Source organism: Argiope bruennichi, chromosome 8 (assembly GCF_947563725.1).
Source record: "Argiope bruennichi chromosome 8, qqArgBrue1.1, whole genome shotgun sequence".
NCBI classification, from domain to species: domain Eukaryota; kingdom Metazoa; phylum Arthropoda; class Arachnida; order Araneae; family Araneidae; genus Argiope; species Argiope bruennichi.
This window is the reverse complement of record NC_079158.1, coordinates 37,022,282-37,043,166: the sequence shown is the minus strand read 5'-3', so window position 1 is coordinate 37,043,166 and position 20,885 is coordinate 37,022,282. Positions and strand designations below refer to the sequence as shown.

The 20,885-nt window shown below is 26.3% G+C and overlaps 1 protein-coding gene across 4 annotated transcripts in view; it reads right to left on the bottom strand.

Moving 5' to 3' along the window:
* The window catches only part of LOC129981971 (SANT and BTB domain regulator of class switch recombination-like), a 56,408-nt gene that overhangs the window by 13,306 nt on the left and 22,217 nt on the right, over positions 1-20,885 (bottom strand). For 3 of the 4 annotated variants that reach the window (XM_056093046.1, XM_056093049.1, XM_056093048.1), the window contains exons 1-4: positions 7,399-7,637; positions 6,718-6,852; positions 5,516-5,576; positions 784-1,010 (exon numbers count right to left, since the gene is read on the bottom strand). In XM_056093046.1, coding sequence (XP_055949021.1) covers positions 784-1,010; positions 5,516-5,576; positions 6,718-6,844 — 415 coding nt within the window. In that variant the 5' untranslated portion in view covers positions 6,845-6,852; positions 7,399-7,637. Of the gene's footprint in view, positions 1-783; positions 1,011-5,515; positions 5,577-6,717; positions 6,853-7,398; positions 7,638-20,885 lie in introns of those variants that run through there. The other variant, XM_056093047.1, reaches the window with a different exon arrangement.

The window sequence follows — 20,885 nt, the reverse complement described above, 5'->3', positions numbered from 1 at the left end:
ATATAAGCCATTCATTATTGTTTAATAATTCACCATAATCATGACAATAATGATGATCATATGATTATAAATGACATATAAGTGCATTACATAATAAAGGTTATAAAAATTTATGTATACAAAAAAAAATAAATAAAAAAAAAGAGTAGGAAAAATAATCATATTTTTGTTTCATCATAAAATGTCATTTTTTATGGTCACTCATTAATCCATATTCTGAATGCATATCATTGAGTTTTGGATTATTTAAACTTTTAATGAAATATATCAATAAAATGATAGAGAATCAAAGATGACCAAATATTTAAAAAAAAAAAAAAAAACTTCTACGATTTTTTCCCTCTGTTAATTAATCTTCAGAATATATTATAAATAACTGACTCTTTGAGTTCTGAAGGGAATTGAAACTTGAGTTCAGTTATATAAGGAGGTTTGTCAGCAAAAGGTTTGGTGAAATGGATTCAACTGCAGAATCATTTCAAAATACATCAAGTAAAATTCAATTTGTATTTCTTTCTATTATCATTTGAAGCAATTCAGATCTAAGCAATTAATCATTGTCAAAATGATAGCACATTTCTACCCCTAATCCATCACAAATGATAACCTACAATCTTCGTCTACACAACAAACCTGCCCCAAACCGGTTAATCAATACAGAACTTACTCAACTGATTGAATAAGCACAGGTTTAAAAAAAAAGTCATTTTAATAAAGAATTTAATTTGAAAACAAAATTTTCCAAGATTAGATGAAAAAACTTAAAAATTATAGGTAACTTACCAAATTTAAATTTTTTACTTCCACCAGTTGAATCTGCCAATATATAATCCATAATCTTTCTAAAAACAAGGATATCACAATGAACAGATATAGTCAGTTCTCCTTCAGGTTCTACATCTAAACAATCCTTAAAATATGGCATTCTGTTGATGAGTATATCATATGGGCAGGAAAAAGTTTCTTCTAGACTTTTACAGTCATCAATGACACGTATATTGATTTCCTTCCTGTAGAGTAATACAATAGAATATTATATTCTCATCAGAAATAATGAAAGGTTAATAATATAAAGAATAAAAACAAAATTGGAAAAGAAGATTAAACATTTTGTCATGTTGATTATTACTTTAAAGTCTTATTTTAAAAATTCATTAAATAAATTATTATAATTTTTATAAAATAAAAAATTTCTATAAAATAAACTATTACAATTCATATAAATATTATAAAAATTATATATTATTTTCTATAATATATATATATATGTTACACAAGGATGTAACGTTCTGATGTAAGCAATAAATTTTGGATATTTAAATCAATACTGATTTGGATTATACCTTATAGTTAACAAATGAAGTAAATAATATATTAGCCACTTTTGGTGACCAGCTTGTTTGTCCAAATAATTGACATTTATATTGCTAAATATTAATGAAGAATGCATTTTTTAAAAAATGCTTTATTATTTATTATTATTTAAAAATTCGCTTTTTTATTGTTATTTATAGTTCCTTAGTTATTGATATTTATATTTGTCTTGTTATTGTTATTTATATTCAATTTATTAAAAATTCAATTTGTTTTTTATTATTTGAGAAAAATGAAATCAACTAAATCAACACAAATTATAATATATACAAATTCAAAAAGTGCATATATTATCACATAAAAGCAGAAATGAAAATCTTACTCCTGGATTAATGTCAATAGAAAGCATTTTTTAAAATCTTAATTTTAACACTGGCAAAAAGATTGAGTTGAATATTTTGATGGCTGAATTTGGATTTCATCACAACATTAAGCATAAATTTTAAAAAATTGTGTATCACATTAAAAAAATTATAATATAATAAAGAAAATAATGTACAGGGATGTAATTAATATAATTAAAAAGGTAATTTTTCAATTTTTTTTAGTTTTAAAATAGTTCAAACACTATTTTTGTGAGATGATAATTTTGGAATATATAGTTATCAATTTCCATAGGTATGTTATAGCAATAACCCATGACAAGAGTTAAGCCTATTTCATGCTCAATTAAACCTTGTTTCAACTCCTATTTTTTAATTTTTTTTGTATATATATATATATATATATATATATATATATATATATATGAATGAACAGTTTTTGTAAGCCCTATCCATGTCTAATAATAAGCAATCTGAATTCTTTGCATAATAATTTGAGTATATTTGACTTTTGATATTCCAAAATATATAGTAAGAATGACTTCTGTGCCATGTACATTAGAGTTTCATATATATATATACGTCTACAAAAATGCAGGGATAATAAATTTAAATTAAATTAAAGAACTTTAAATTATAATTTGGAAGTAAATGTAAATTCCAAAGAGGAACTTACATTAACTGTTATTAATTATAACTTAATAATAGTAATAAATTTTAATAGGTAAAAAATAACGTATAAAGAATGTAAAATAAATTTTTTTTTTAAGTAGAAATCTGTATTCACTAAATATATTCAAATATTCTTTTCAAATAAAAAATCCAGACTTTTCTAAAATTTATTATTCTTTATATTAAAATAATACAGTTCAAATAGCTAGCATAATTTAAAGTTTAAAAATACTTTGTGAAGAAAATGATGAATGGCTAATTATGCATAAACTATTCAAATAAAATTGAAAACAGTCACTATTCTCAACAAAGAAATTGGCTGTAAAAATTGATTGGTTAATTAATAAATGATAACTTGGAGAGACATTACTCCTCAATCATTGATCTCATTTTTATGATGAATTTTTAAGCGTGGATTCTATAACATGATAGTTAATTTGTATTTGTTTATTTCATATAGTTCTTGGGCTTACTTGGCGATTTTCAAATTATGCCAAACCCCTTAATATATAATACAACCATCTTGATAACATATTTTGATTGCTTGGCAATAAAACTCACAAGTTGTAAAAATAAACAATACATTTTCAATCTAAATTCACTGCAAATGATATTGATACATGAGAATTTAGAGTTTGCTTCTGCAAATTTTAATTTTTATTAAAAAAATATACCAGAAATAGTCTGATTCATCTAAATAATTTAATACAGAATATCTACATAACATTTTAAAAAACAGTTAAAAATTCTTTTTGTTTAAATGCAGCTATTTTATTTGACAAGAATGATTAAATTGATCCAAAGGTCTATTTAGCATAATTGTTGCCTTAGAGAATAGCTTAATTATATATACATAATTCACATGAACCTTAAGTAGCCTTTTACATAATCTCCCATTTCTTTGATCTAATACCTTTGTTAAGAAAAAAAAAATACCCCAACACATCAAAAGTATCATGAAAAAAAAAGAAAAAAGAAGAAGAGCTGATGAAGTTTTAAAAGAGAAAAAGGATTGCAGTTATCAATTTCATATTTATCTATCAAAATTTATTATTATAAACTGAAAAAGACTAGATTTTCTAGTTTTTTTTTTTAATTGAGTTATCAGATTTTTAAGTAAGAGCAAGTAAAAAAATGAAATTCTACTAAAATCTTCAAAGGACTGTAAAGTGATAAAGGACAATTTCTTAAAACACATGCTTCAAACATGAAAGTTTTGCTAATGAAATAATAAAAGAAAGTTTCTATTTTTGCTTTAAAAGACACATTTAAATGTTAATTAAATAAATTACTATAAAAAATATTGAAGATTATAATAAGGAAATATAGTTCAACAACTATAATTCCTGAAGAAAAATGAACATTTTAAATTGATCTGTTTTATTAAAACTTTTAATTTTTGGCATACTTTTTTTACCTTTAAGTAACAACTTTGAACAATGGACTGTTTATATAGTTTGACTTTTTAAATTCTTTTTTCATAATATAAGCTTTCATTTTAGTCAACTAGGCAAAATGGCTTTAGTATCACAAAACACAAATTGAAAAGCTTTTAGAATATTCCGTTTTTTTATGCACAAAATTTATATACATTCTAAAAGATTCTCTGTATTAACCAACAATTCTTCATAACATACAAGGAAAAGAAAGCATTTTTTAATTCTAGGTTTAAAATAAATAAAAAACAAGACATTTTTTAATGATCAAAGCAAAGAAAACAAACATTTTTAATATAGTCCTTGTGTGGGGTTGTTAAGGGATTCAGCAAACAGTCCTAATTAGAGCAACAACTATTTATTGACGGACAATTTACATACAAAAGTTCTGCATTAAGATAATAGATAAGAGCAAGGATCAAAGCATGCAGCACATGCTATTGCCTGACTTAAATTGAATCATAGCGCCACAAGACTTAAAGAGGGTGCTGTCTCTGACATCATCAGTCATTTATGGTTAGTATTACAAGAACGGTTACACATGTGATATTAATTCATTCAAACAAGATTAAAAAGGAAATAAATTTATCTTAATCTATAAACATCCAACATCTAATCAGTTACATTTTATTGTTTTTTTTATGCTTCATCTAACAAGTTAAGATTTATGTGGAAACTCCTAACAGTTCAAATGATATATATACTATCCATCAGCTAAATTTTGAATTTAAAGTAATATTATTAAAATTTTTTTTCCTTTGATGTACTGTCTAGATAATGCAAGGAATTCTTAGATAATTTTTTATGCATATTTTTAAGATTCCTTTAATGTATATCTATAAAAAAGTTTTAAATCTTTTAATTGATTTTTCAATAATTTTCTAATATAATTATATATCAAATATGACATTACAGTTATCTATGTCTTGGTGTTTTTAACATAATTTAAAAGAAATTTATATAAATCTTTGCTTCAAATTAAGCTGAGAGTTAATAGGACAATATAATCTTGAGTAAGGTTGCATAAAGTATTTTAGTTCTAATAAAATTATAAATTGAAAGAAATTTGTACATGTTAAAAATATATACTAATATAATGAAACTAATTGTAAGAAATAAATGAAAAAAATATTAATATACAATGTAAAAATTTCATGCTTCAAGAATGTTTTTGCTACTGAATGACATTTTGATAACAACTGGCTTATCATCTAGTTTGTGGTATAATAAAGAAAAAAAGAGAGAAAAAAGGCAATAAGAAAATTATTTCAGCTGATCATTTTCTCATAGCCTTTTGGTTAAACAGGCAATGAGAAAGGGAAATGGACTCCTTTTGTTGATATGTATTTCATTTTATTGAAAATTTAGAAGTTCAATAATCATATCAGTAACAATAAAATAATTGCAAATATTATTATAAAAGTGAAATGTTTGAAATAATAAACAAGATTCATGTAGATGAAAACAAAATTATTTAAATAAAAGAGGATATATGTCATTATCCTATATACAGAATTTCAGAGATCATTATTCATTGGATAATCAATAACAATATTAACATCAAGAAAATTATTTTTTATATTACTAAAAATTCAAATTAGTTATTTAAAATAATAAGCAAAATTCATGTAACCCTCAAAGAGTAAAACTTTTTAAATAAAACAAAAGTGATATGTCATAAATATAAACAAAGATATATGATTTACTCACTTGCCAGATGTTTTCTCACCTTCAGCACTTGAAGAATCGCCAGCAGCTTCCATGTGTTTAACTAAAATCAGGACATAAATCATTGCATATTAACTATAAAATTTATCAGATAAAAAAAAATCAGAGTTTTAACAACATATATATTGAAAAGCAATGAATAACAAATATTTGGTCACAAACAATAAAGCTCAAAAATGGTAATTGTTACCACTAATAGATTATTTTAGTTTTTAAAAAATAGTTACATAAAAAAATCACAAAAAAATTCTGAATTAATACCTAATTTTTCTCATATTTTTCAAACCTCACATATATTTATAAACAATAACAAAGAACATTTTATAAACATAATGAACAAAAGCAAACTCTTGCATTTATTGTAAAACAATTATGTAGAGATGAACAAAATATAGAATTTTTCTTCAAGATCAAGTTAAATACAAAAATAACAATTTAAATCAGTAAATTTATATTATGAAATGTTCCAAAAAGGTAATAAACAATAAAACTAATACAGTGGAGTGATTTAATATTTATATCTTTGAAAAAAATCATGAATATAGTCATATGAAAAAATATGATTAGGATACCCAAATGAAAAAAATAATAAAAATAATAAAAATGTGAAATTATCTAATATATTTCTCATATGAAAATAAAAGCATTAAAATATTAGTACAAACTTTCAAATAAAGATTACTTGATTAAGTAACAAATTATTTCCAGATGATTTGTTAGAATAATAAAATTTCCTTCTTTAAGAACCTTCTTTTCCTTCTTTAGAAAAGTACAACTTTTATAAAGAAACAACATATATTAAGATGATATATATTGAATAACATATATAAAGAACAACAACATTAAGAACAACATATATTATAGTTTATAAATATATGTTGTTCTTAATGTTGTTGTTCTTTATATATGTTATTCAATATATATATGTTGTTCTTTATAAAAGTTGTTCTTAAGAACAACTACTAACAACTGTTCTTAAGAACAATTATAAAACAAGAAGTGCAAATAATTACATCTGTCAATCCTAACTAACATAATAAATAATAACAAATTTTGAAGTAGATAAGAAAATGAAAATTGAATTAATTTTATAATAAATGTGTTATTGCAATAAACAGATCACAACACCAAAGGTTTATATTTTTGTAATTAAATCCAAATAAATAAGTAAATAAAAAAAATACCAGATTTTGAAGATTCTCCACTTCTATGTCCATAGCTCCTTGCACTTGATGGCTTCACAGGTTTCTTTGAATTTCGTGCAGAATGCTTGAGACTTTTTTTTGTAGAAGGATTAGTAGATGTAGACATTTTGCTTACTATAAATCAAATCATGAAAGTTTATTTCAGTGTCATAATATATGTATATACTGCATTTATTTTAACAGATAGAATTTTACTTTCTTAAACAAGAATTGAATGTTATACATTTATACCAAAAAAGTAAATGGTCATTTCAGCTAAGAGAATAACACATTGAAATTCAACGCTTTTCCCATATCTTATTTTTTTTTATAAGTTCAAGTAAATTAAATTCTTTCTACTTGCTTTGAATAATATAAAACAGCAAAAACTGAATTATTATCAAGTTAGAAAAATAAGTTTTTAAAATTATAAATTACATTGTATAAAATAAGATCTCACATAACTTAAATGAAGATTAATATTATATTATTTGAACAAATAATAAAACATTATTCATTCAAATAATATAATCTTCTACTTGAAATGCCACACGATAAAAAATAATTATTATTCCTATTTTTAAAAAAATTAGCAGAAAATATGATGATCAAGATTTAATAATGTTTATCTTCCTACACTTATGTTTACTACAGTAAAGTTCACTGAATTGGTAAGTTTACCGTTCCGGTCTCTGCTTTGCTTGATATCTGTTTTAGTTCTGCTTGAATATGAATATTTGTCTTACTCCAGAATTTAAGTTATCATTTATTATAATTAATTAGAGAAGGATTGACTCAGAATTATGTCATCATTATTTGCTTTGCGAATTGTTAGGCTATTGTGTCAAAGAATTTAAATATATACAGCTACCAAAGTTCACATATTGACATTTTTTACTGCTTCAGAGCACACAAATTAATAACGGTTACCATGACAGCTGAACATAGTCAGTGCTGCCATCTATTGGTATTTTATATAAAAAATTATGTATTTATAATAAATTTCAACATTAATAATCTTACATTAAAGGTGCTAAATATATGGTCAGAAATTTAATGCAATTAATTTATATATATCTTTATCATCGTTGTCCGTTAAAAATTCCCAATTTCATCCGACGCATTCTTATATCATTAGAACGATTTTTCAAATTCCTCATTTTATTTTTTAAATGTTAATTAACTTGTAAGATGTAGAAATATTTTATATTTAGGACAAATGTGGGCATGTTTGGATGAATCTTAAACATAATTTTTTAAAAAAAAACTATTTACTTTTATTGAATTAGAAAAACAGATATTTTATATATCATGGTGACTATTTTGATTTGTGTTTTGTAAACATGGTAATATTTATAAACTAGCATATTATCTAGAAATTGTAACATGCTCGAAAACGTACTTCGTCGTACTATAGACTGTTCGATCTAGAAGTATCAAATTTGATATATAGATAATTCTAGAATGACAGCAGCTCGTCAAGAGATTTTCCAATTTTTTTATTAGATTCTTAATACAAAACAATCATTCGAAATTTTAAAACTTTCTCACAATAACTTGGCATATATCATGATAAAACCACAATTTTTACTCCCCTTTAAAATTCAAGAAACAAGCAGTTTTCAATTATACAACATTTTCTCTAATTTTGAGAAATAAATTTAAGTGCATTTTACAACAATTCTTTTCAATTCTTTAATTACAGCATTTATATTTTATGGTGATGTAACGATATTATATATATATTTATGTGTTTGTGAATTCAATTCAAATTAAACCTAAGAATAGCTTAAATTGATTTTGGAATATTATCCTAGTAACATTCCTAATTAACAATCTTGAAGTTTTAAATTATGTTATTTTATAATTTTAATAAAATGTGAAGCTTTATAATGTTAATAAAAGTCAGATACCACTTTTAAATATTATCTAGCTTATGTCAACAAAAGTTTTTTTCTTTTTTTTTTCTTTTTTTTTTTAATATTCTATTTAAAATCTCTTTTAAGTTTCAGTTTAGCATTTTTATGTATACATCGTATACATAAACTAACCTTTTATAAAGTCATCTACAATGACTCATTTTTGTGCTTCAGTATATCAAAATTTTTCATTGAAAATTACATATATAAAGATTAAATTAAAATACAAAAAAAAAAGTTTTTGAAAGTTTTGAGGAGGAAGATGACTCTGAGATTTGCATTATCTGAGGGCTGCTATAAGATTTAATCCGGCCCTTGGCTAAATTATCAACGACGAATGAGGCTGACGAATAAAATCATATTATAAATCTGGCGTCACTTACCTTTGCTATAACACTGCCTGTATACATTCATATGATGTCTGGTAATGTACAGACAATTTTGAGATCAATTTCTGATTGGTCTCAAATTTTAATTGATATTTTTAAATTTTGCTGTAAAATCTCAAACTAAAGTTGATTTATCAAGTACATAATTTGAGTTATGACTGACGAATAAAATCATATTATGAATCTGGCGTCACTTACCTTCGCTATAATCCTGCCTGTATACATTCATATGATGTCTGGTAATGTACAGGCAGTTTTGAGATCAATTTCTGATTGCTCACAAATTTTAATAGATAGTTTTTACTTTTGCTGTAAAATCTCAAACTAAAGTTGATTTATCAAGTACATAATTTGAGTTATGACTGACGAATAAAATCATATTATGAATCTGGCGTCACTTACCTTTGCTAAAACACTGCCTGTATACATTCATATGATGTCTGGTAATGTACAGGCAATTTTTAGATTAATTTCTGATTGGTCTCAAATTTTAATGCATATTTTTTAATTTTGCTGCAAAATCTCAAACTAAAGTTGATTTATCAAGTATATAATTTGAGTTATGGCGCTCATAAACGCACAAATAGATACGGATCTAGAATTTTTTACAGATCCAAAACGCTGTTGTGTTAAAATGATGGTGGATTCTTGACTAGATAAATTAAGCCATTTCTTATCACCACTGGTAGGGCCGCTAGGAGATTGATTAAAAACATGTTATTAGCCCAATTTTCAAATAAATAAATTCGAAAAAATTATAAATTTTATGAATTACAAAGTATGAAGATAATATTAATACTTTATGAAGTGCTGATAGGTTCTTGTTTGTTTCTATTACATTTACTTCATCATACAATATTTATAAAAACTGAGCACTTGATTAAATAATGTTATGTAGAAACATGGGGATCACGCAATCATGATTAATAATAAATAAATAATAACATATACATTTTTACAAAATTACTAAAATAAAAAAAATACCTAAAATAAATCATTAAATGTTAAGTTACAAATGAGAAACTAAATTAAACAGTTTTTAAAATATATACCTTATAATATGCACTGCTCAGGGGGCAAGACTTTTAAATCATCCACTGATAAAACCATCCAGCTAATTTTATCTACCTTAATTTATTATGGAATTTACAATTATCATGTTAACATGCACACTGATAAACACCTCTTTCGTGAATTTCGTCCACATTTTGATCGAAATTGCAATTGTGGTGTAAGACAATATAATAAATTTCATCTTTCTAACTCATTTTCTTTTTGAGTTATAATGTTCACAAAATGACTTCAAAAATACTTTTACCGGACTTGGAGAAGTGTTAGAAATAATAATTAATTCAAATTTTGTAGTCGAATATTTCAAAATGTAATATTTTCTTTTTGTATAATATAAGTAAAATGTCACGAAATTTCAGTTTTATTGGTTGTTCAAAACTGTTAGTCAATTCTTTAATTTTGAATCGAAACAAACTGCGAGCCTCATGTGTTTAAGCATTATTATTTTGTGCTACCCCCCCCCTCTCCACATTGGCGACCAATTAGTTGGTAAAAATCTTCTTTAATTATTTTGTGAAACCATGACTTTTTCCAGAAAAAAATATTTTAAATTTATATTTTGATTGCCATATAATTTATACTATTTAGAATCCTTGCATCTTTCTGTTCACTACGTTATGCATTTCCCTAATTTTTTACCTATTTATTTTTATAAATTCATTTATATCATAGAAAAGATCATGAATACTTAAATAGTCGCATTTTTAAAAAAAATCGTAATTGTATGGTTCTAGCATTAAATCTCAATTGCGAACATTTAGAAAGAAAAGTTATTAAAAATAAACCTTACACTGAAATCTATTAAACATAGAAAAATAAACCAAATTTTCATTAAAGAAAGCGATTTGAGTTTCACTTCAACAATGAAATATATTATAGCAAAATACATAAAAATATTTTTAAAAATTGTGTAAAATTATATGACAAAAAATTAGGAAAAGAAAACTTTTGAATTTTAAGACGATGCAAAAATTATATGCTGTAACATTTTCAGTAGTTATCAAGGAAAAAAAAAATTCACTCAATTTTTAATTAAAATTCTAATTGATTTTTAAAAAAATCCTTCGGAGGTGCACATTCTCGCCCTTCAAAACCTATATGTGTCAAGTTTGGTAATTCTAGATCAAACGGTTTATCTTGTAGATAGCCAACACACAGACTCGCATATATTCATCTTTATTATTAGTAAAGATTAGTGAAGTTTATTTCTTATGATTAAGAGAGTCTGAAGATAAAACTGATATTTCGCAATTAGTATTTAAATCAATTAAAAATATAAATTTGTGTGCCTGAAACATGCAAAATAAATTACTTTAAAATCAAAAAGCAACGGTTTTTTTAAGAATTATAAATCAGCGTAACCTAAAACATGAAAAAGGTAATTAATCAAAAATGTTGGTAGAACAATCTTTCAAAATTTAAATAATTATTGCTTTGAATTTAATCACAAACTTTGTAAATTAATATGATAGCGCAAAATAAAATTTCTCTGAAAATGTATCAAAAATTAATTAATCGATTAATTGTGTAAAAATAAAAAATCCCCTGGACTCAGGATTTTTTAGGAAATTGCAGCTTTGCCTTTTTAGTAATTCAACTTTTTATGGAATTTTTGTAATATCTTGATCGGCTGAAGAAATTGGTTCTTACTTTTGATTTGTTTGACTGCCAAGTTGGAGCTCAATTTTGGCTAATTAATTTGAAATAAAGCTGAGGGAGAATATTTTAGAATCAACTCATTTTAAGTTGGTTCAAATATATCCCCTCATTGTTTACAGTTCATTTCTCCGAGTATTAAACTGTAAACAATAAATTAGTTTAAGTAAAATATCGTAATTAAAGGTATAATCCAAGTACATATAAAATTAGTGTTTTCAATTTTTTTTCCATTATTATTATTATTTCTTTCAGCACTCTGTTTTTATCATTATTTGTAATAATGTGGAAAGTATAGTGAAAGTATAAAAATAAAAAAATAAAAATATGAATTATGGATTTTTTTTCATTTTCATAAAAAACTTATGAATTTCCTTATAATTTAGGTAAAAAACTAAGAATTTCATAAAATTAAAATTTGAAAAGCAAATATTATTAAATTCTATATATAAAAAGATATCACAATTTTTGGATGCACGATTTTATATTTAAAAAGAAACACTTTCTATTTTTTTTAGAAAAGCGAATTTTATTATGTTTCAGTTAATCAGATTTCTCTACCGATTTCTCAAATCAAATAAGATCTCATTTTCTTGGATTGATAAATGTAGCAAAATAATTGTGAAACTGCGAGAACCTAAAAAGAGTTTTCATAACTTCTCCAACAGATGGCGCAGCAACATCGAAATATAAATATCTCCAAAGAGAACTTTACATTTCCAACTGCGCATGTCATTTAAAGTATGAAAAGTGGAAACGTTTGAGCAAACTTCAGATAATTACAACTTTAAGATGTCTAACAAAGAGCTTAATATACAAATACTTTTTTTTTTTTTTTTTACTATTTTTATATTTCTATAACATATTTTGAATAATTTCGATAAATGTAAAAATAGTTTATAATATCAACTTTCTGATAAAATTGAACTGAAATTAGTCTCCAATAGATTCTTAAATTGAAATTAGTCTCAGCAAGCCTACATTTATTGTCAAGCATAAACAAATATTCCAAGAGCAAAATGTTCCATATTTTTTCATAACTTTGTAATAAATATCACATTTACTTTGTAATACATACTTTGTAATAAATATCACATTTACTTTGTAATAAATATCACATTTACTTTGTAATACATACTTTACTTATCACATTTTATAATTTAAAAAAAAACTATAACTGGTAAAGTTTGAAGTTTCATTTAAATCTTTAAAATGAATAGATAAATAGAAACTTGCACCCTTGCAAACAAGCATCCTTGTTGCAGCTTTCTTGCTACAGCTCTGTAGGAAAAACCATGCCATGAGAAACATTTATAAAACTGTTTTTTAAAATAAATTTATAAAATGTATATAGATTAGATTTTTTTTATTGAATAAAACTTGTACAAATCTTATTCATATCACTGATTTAAAAACAGCAAGTTCGATTTCAATGTACATAGATTTCCGTAAGGATTGTAAAGTTATTAGAGATTCGGATATCTAATCCGAAGTCAAAGCATAAAAATATTTTACCCCTATTCATCTGTTTTTATGTTGCTGTTTAAAATTTAGTCTTACTTTTAACAAGAGCATAGTCACAGGAATTGCGTTTAAAAATGCCGCAACGCGAATGTTAAATGCATGTGCTGTGTATATTCGCATTAATATAAAAACAATAATTATGAGCATAAAAATATTGTGAGATATATTTAAAATATTTATAAAAACAGGGGGAAAATATTGTGCAGAAATAAAAATGTAAGTCAAAAGAGAAAAATATTTCTTTTATGTTAAATTTTAAAATGTGTGTAAAAATGATTTTTGTATCATAATTTGCACGGAAATCATTAAAAAAAAGAATTATGATTTTGATCAATTTTTAGTAAAAATCCGATTAAAATTTTAAAAACGTTTTCTTAATGAATACTTACTGCCCAAGATGTAATTGCATACAAAATTTTGATATTCAAGTATGCCATATCATGTAGAGGGTTTTTGAATTTTGCATGCCGCGTAATGCAATTTACCTATTAAACATGCATCTCTATAGATTATCTTAAATGTTTTTGTATCATGTATGTCGAATGACGGAATTTATGCATTCAATGGCCATGTAGAGCATTTTGAATGATTTTGTGACATGCATGTGATATTATGCAATTTACACACATAGTGTGCACCTATTCTATAAACATTATTATACTAAAATATATTAACTAAAAATAAGCCTTCATATCTTTACTATCTTTCAGAAATCTTTATTAATAATTTTTGTTTGAAAACCAAGCATGTTTCCTTTCTATTTCTTTTTCAGATAGGAGATTTTTTTTATTTTCATTTTACGGTAAATGTTGCATTTTCATGTCATTATTCCTCTTTGAATAATATAGACCTAAGGTTGATCATGCTTTATTAAGCATATATTGGTTCATGCTGTAGAACTTGACTCATGCGAACCTTCTTATTTCGAATTCTTCGATAATTAAAATTTTGCATGAGGTCTCATGAAATACCTGTTGTTGTTATTATTTCTAATGGCACTTGTCATAGACAAACCCACTGACTTTAGAAGTCAGGGATCTTAAGCCGTGCGTGCGTCTCTGGTTTTTCAGTAGTGCCATCTAGGGCCAAGAGTACGACTTAGCTACACACACGAACACAACCCTTTTTACGGGGCGGACTTCATTCATGCATTTCATTCACTCATCCATAGATCGTAATTTAGACCTGAATCAAAGAACGATCACCTCTGATCCAGTATCTCCAGTAGTATTACTCTCGACATGGAGGACTTTGTGACTACGACACTCACGCCAGCCACCACATACACACGGAGAGTCTCGGGGTTCAAACTCGTCACCCAAGGAACACGAATCCTACGCCTTACCAACTAGGCTATCCCAGCCCATGAAATTCCTATTAACATATTGTTAAAACGTCATTGGTTTCAAATATGTTTTGTTTAATTTGATGTAATAAAAGTTTTGAAAAAGTTATTTTTACTTTGGACTTATTTTCATTAGTTAAAAATGTCCAGAGTTAAATATTGCTAAAATTTGTAATGAAAAATTTATTAGTAATTATTTATCTATTTATAAATTATTAATAATTAATGAAAACATTTAAATATGAGAAAAAAAATAATGCTTTTCTTAATTAATAACTTGCTGCATTCATTTTTAGACCCAAAATTTCTCAATTCGAACTTTTGGATAAATAGATTCTTTATTAGGATTTAATTGGTTTCGAATTAATCAAATCTCACTATGTTTTAATAAACGGCATAAATATCTTGTCTCAATGCATCAAATCTTTGGGTTTGGTTAAAGAGTTCAGTTTTTGAGTTAAAGTGCTCACAGATATGTGAATTCAGAAACTGAATCAGTAAGAAATAGTTCAAAATAATTGTTATAGGAAGATAGGCTTTAAGATTCATCAAAATGTTGAAGTCGAAGTATTTAACGATTACAATACTTGCTCTTTATCTTGGCATACAAAGGGCAAAAAAACCCACCAATGATTGTCCATGGAAAAGTTCTGGACTCTTTTCAAGATTTTTTTATCCAAATATAAAATGTTAGACTGAATAATATATAACTAAAATTGATTTATAATCAGTGGCGTAGCAAGAATAATTGGCATCCGGGACATAATTTAATTCTGTCGTTCCCTGCCACTATCAATAAATTACCAAATGCATATAGCGCTGGAGCATACTAGTATATCTTCACTCAATTCTCATATTTAGCTTAAAAGATGCTAAAAGCACTATAACATTCCCCCAAGTGCCTCCGAAAAGAGGTTACTAAAGTACCACTTTACACCCCTTTATCTCGAATTCTAGGTCACTATTTGTAAATGTACATAAATAGAGGTGTATGAGAAGTTTAAGGGGAAAAGACACTCGATTTTTAGAAGCTGAATGACTGCTGATGCTATATAAAATTTAATCAGCCACGGATATGCAGAGGCAGATTTCCAGCTAAGCAGAATAGATAATTGTCTGGGACCGCTGGAGTGGGGGGAAGGGAGGGGGTGTAAAAAGGTTAATTCAAAAATGTTGTTAGTCTTGTTTTCAAATAAGTAAATTTGTAAAAAGTATAATATTTTTCGAATTATGATATATTAGGATGGCAATGTACATGTACATATTTAATTATTAAAATCAGTAAAATAATTAGTTTCTTATAATATCGTGGAATAATATGTTATAATCTACTTGACAGGATCTGTAAATTATAATTTTAAAGTTTTTTTTTATTTGCACTTTATTATTTCCTATAAACCTTTAGTTGTATTAAATACTTATGTTTGAAATCAAGATAATCATTATGACATATTAAAAAAATAATACCGTAATTATTTTTAAATAACCTTAAAAATAAATAAAAACAAATATTTTCACAAATTTACTAAAATAAAATAAAAACTGAAATCAATCATTAATAGAAAAGCCTTGCCTAGGTTCACAAAAAAAACCTAAATCCGCCAATGCGGGTAAAAGAAGAGAGGTTATATTCTGATTAAAATAGTTAAAAAGCAATATGCATCAAATTATACATAAGAAAGGGCAGTGAAATGAATCACAATCAACGATTACTTTCTAACTAGCTGATCACCAATGATGGTTAGCTATAAATATTAGACCACTTTCAATATTATGGTTTTATGTTAATTTTATCTTTTGAAATAGCTATAAGAAGACTGGATGTGAAGCATTAAACTAATTATAAATATTAAATCCAAAGTTATTCTATAAATATTTCACATTTTTTTGAGGATACAGTGAGTATCAAATTGTGCACAAAAGATTTAATTGAAATTAATCACAATCAATACTTCCGGCGAATCAGTTGGTCGCCATAGAAGATTAACAATAAATGTGAAATCATTTCCAATACTATGATTTTTTTTGTTTTTCCCATATTAAGACTTCGTCTTTTATGTGACTACGTTTGGGATGAATTTTTTTAAAAAACCCTTAAAATAGTTGTATTTTTAAATATTTGCATGAAAAATATTGAAAAAAAAAAGACATATTTGAAGCTAAAATATACCAGTTAAGTGACAAATTTTTTTTGAAAACTGGAAAAAAGGGCTTTTTTAGGGGGGGGGGGGGTAAAAAGAGGGCTAAGGCAAAAATCTTCTAGTTTAGAGATTTATCAAATGATTTATTTAAAATTTTGCAAATAGCTTAAGAAATATGTTATTTAGTTCCTGAACTAAAAAATAAGCTGTAATTCTATCCATTCTTTAAATATTGGGGTTCAACAGATAAATAACAGGAAATTTCAATTTTTTTTTCACTTTGTGAAGTACTAAAACATCTATAAAATATTTCTAAATGAAAAAAAAATTACTTATCCCCTAGATCAGAAACTGAAGAATATATTGAGAAATTATCATACCAAATTTAAGTAAAAAATATGCATTAAATTTTAATTTATGAGGTTTTTCGTCAGAGCATCCTACTAAAGATTAGAATTTGAGAAAATAGCATCTAAAGTTGTAAAATAGCATTAAGCAAATATAAAAAAACTGTGTAAAATAGCAGATACAAACATAAAAAAGTGTATAAGATAGCAAGCGCAAATATATATATACGTATATATAAAAAAAACCAGTGTAACTCCCCTAAAAATAGGAAGAAAATTCTAATATTTTTATTAAGAAGCCTGATCAAACATTAAGAATATTACATAAAATGTTTTTTCAAAATTTCGCAAAAAAAAAAAAAAAAAAAAAACCCTACTACGACTTTTTAAACTTAATTTTAAAATGATTATAAGAAAACCATATATCTGAAGCATCATACTAACTATAAATATTGGAGTTCAAAATTATTCTTCAAGAATATAATTTTTTGACGTTAAAATGAGCATCAAATTATATATAAGATGCTTAATTGAAATGAATCACATCCAATATTTGCGAACTTCCCGAAAAATATACTTAGAAACAAAGTTCTAATCTAAAGAAGCCTAATCAAACATTAAGAATATTAAATAAAAAAAAAAAAATCACAATTTCCCAAAAGAAAAAAAAAAATTAACTTCATTTTAAAACGATTATAAGAAAACCGTATATCTGAAGCATCAAACTAACTATAAGTATTGATGTTCAAAGTTATACTTTAAATATATCATTTTTTGATGATTTAATGAGTATTAAATTATGCATGAGAAATTTAATTGAAATTAATCACAACCGATATATACAATTACGACTGTTAGTAATAAAATATCAAACCACTTTAAACATTATGATCCCATATTAGTTTTATCTTTTGAAACGCCTACAAGAAAACTATAGATACTCATTATAAATATTGAGCTCAAAGTAATTCTATAAATATTTCAGTTAATCTCAGACTAATTCTATAAATATTTGATCTCAAAGTCACGACGAAACATTCCTCACATTCAGTCACGCTTTTGAAGTCTATCGACACTAAGTCAAGTCGAAACCTAGGAAGAGAAGGTAAGCGATTACCTGTTCATTGGTTGAACAGGCCAGAAAACAATCGACATTTTTAAGCGATGACAGGTCCAGGCCAACAGCAATGCCATCAGAGCGCGTTTGACGCCTGATCGCACAGTGACATGTCAGCCCACCCGATCGCTTCCTTCAGCAGTGCGCCGCCCTGAAATGTGACACCAAGGACACACCACACCACCTGAGTTACACATTCATTCATGCATTGTCTTCTACGCTCTTCGTTCATAACTTTGCCTCGCATTTCTTGAGGTTGACACTTGACTCTTGGAAGAAGAGTTAAGAGCTAAGGGTTGATATAGATAAAATTCTGGAATTTCGATTTCTCGCGAGATCAGTGTCAGCGAGGATTCGGTTGTGGGTTATATTCGGATAGAATAGTTACAAAGAGACAGATACGGAATTTCAGAATGTAGGACTGAACGCCATTAAAGCGGGGTTATTCAAAAAGAAGAAGTCCTAGTATAGAGAAGAAAATTAAGTGTGCTGTTTGTTTTTTCCTCCCCCATTGATCTAGTGAGTCAAAAATATGATATAAATATGCAATTTTAGTGTTAGAACAACATTCAAATTTCATTTATTTAACGTTTTACCGTCTCGTATATCAAGTATTCAAGGAGAAAATATTGTCACGTAGGTACTTTAGCGTGGAACTCAATGACACACACACACACACACACACACACACACACACACACACACACACACACACACACACACACACACACACACACACACACACACACACACACACACACACACACACAAGAAGTAGAGCCAAATCAATTTATTAACTCAACTCAGAACGCAGTGACTGACAGATCTTTTGCTTTTATACTAGCAGGGTAAGTTCCAGAATACTTTTCTGGAGACAGTAAAAAAAGTCCAGAACACTTGTCTGGTAAACGAAAGAAATGTCCAGAATCTTCTGGAACATAAAATAAAGGAAAACATAAAATCAAGGAATTATATATTTACACAGACTATGAATCGCATTGCCTCTAGCGGGGTTCGAACTTATGATCTCTCGATTAAAAGATCAGTGCTATGACCATTCAGCCATGGAGAGTCGGCTGCCTCTTTTCAATCCGGCAATATTGCAATAATAAAAATGTATTCTAGCTCTATAATTTGATTAATCTCCACGTTTCAGATCTCTCTAAAAACATATTTTTGAAATTATTTCTGCCTGTAACTCTATATGTCTCGACAGCTCAAAAAGACTTGAAGCTAGATAGATGAAATTTGGATCAAATTTGTATATTCTTGCCAAATTTAGATTAAAATCTATTTAAAGGAAGTCTGTGTATCCGGCTGTTCGAGTAAAAGTGTAAAACATGATAACGACAAAAAGTAAAGAACTAAATAAATGAAATTGGGTATACAAGGTTAGCATCTGAAATGAAGATACGAATCAAATTTTCAAACAAATTTACCAGAGGATTGATGTTTATCAGTCGATACTTTCCTATGCATGCAAACACAAATACTCAAAAACGCAGTGGTTTAAATAAATGAAATTTGGTATGTAATTCGATATTTATTCTGTATCAATTTTTTGTTTCACTTGGTCAGAATAAAAGGTGTTCTATTTTTTTAATATTTGTGTATTAATCGCATGGAAAGGTTAACTGTGAAAAGAAATCACTTAAGATTACATGATAGATTCAGTCAAAATGTTAGATTCACATCGAAGATCGATATTTCGCCATTATTGTTTGCCAATTGCATGAATTAAATATAAAAGTACTAGGTGTTTTTTTCTCATCACTTTACGAAGCCCACAACTCTCATATGTGAAATTTCGAAAACAAAAATTTGTGTATTTATGGCATTCACGACCTTAACCCAGGGTTTCTTATCTCTCAGTATGCGAAGACTGAATTTATTGTTGTATTGCAGCCGTTCAACAAAGAGCCGATCCGACATAAACAGATTTACATTTTAGAAAATAATTGAATATACGAGAGGTAAAGCGCTGGTCATCCTCGCAGATGAAAATAATGGCAGTATTCAAACTGCTTTCGAACATAATACTATCTGTGAGAGCACATAAAAGAGTTTTTATGTATTAAATTCCTCAAGATCTGTGAAATCAAAATTTTACAACAGCAAATTCAATAACCAATAACCGGCTACTTGACGTTTAGCAAGAAAAGAGCCTCTAATTCGATGTTTATCGTATAAAAAAATAGGTTAAATGTATAATTAAAAAATCATTTATTCCAGATATGCGCCATGCGTGTCTCTACTTAATATAATTTCCATTAGAAATAAATATTTTAAGCCTGCTCCTTCTTTATGAATACTCTGTATTTCGTTTATAGCTTGTATAGGCGAAATACGAGGCTTGGTTAAGCAGAAGAGATATTTGTTAAAGGAATTATAGTCACTAATGAAATAAAAAAGAATATTTCCGTCATGAAGGATATTTCTTTAAGCAACGAAAGATTTAAAAAAAAAATATTTTTTTTAGTACAACTGAATCATAATTATTATGGGGAAACAATAGCATATTTGTTGAATCTATCGTGATATCCTTGGTGAGTTTAATCCATGGCAAGTATTAACATCCAAAATTCGAATTTGGGTATTAAGCATGTTTTTCTCAAACGTTCGATAAGAACAAAAATTTGACACAAAACTGCACTTGTAG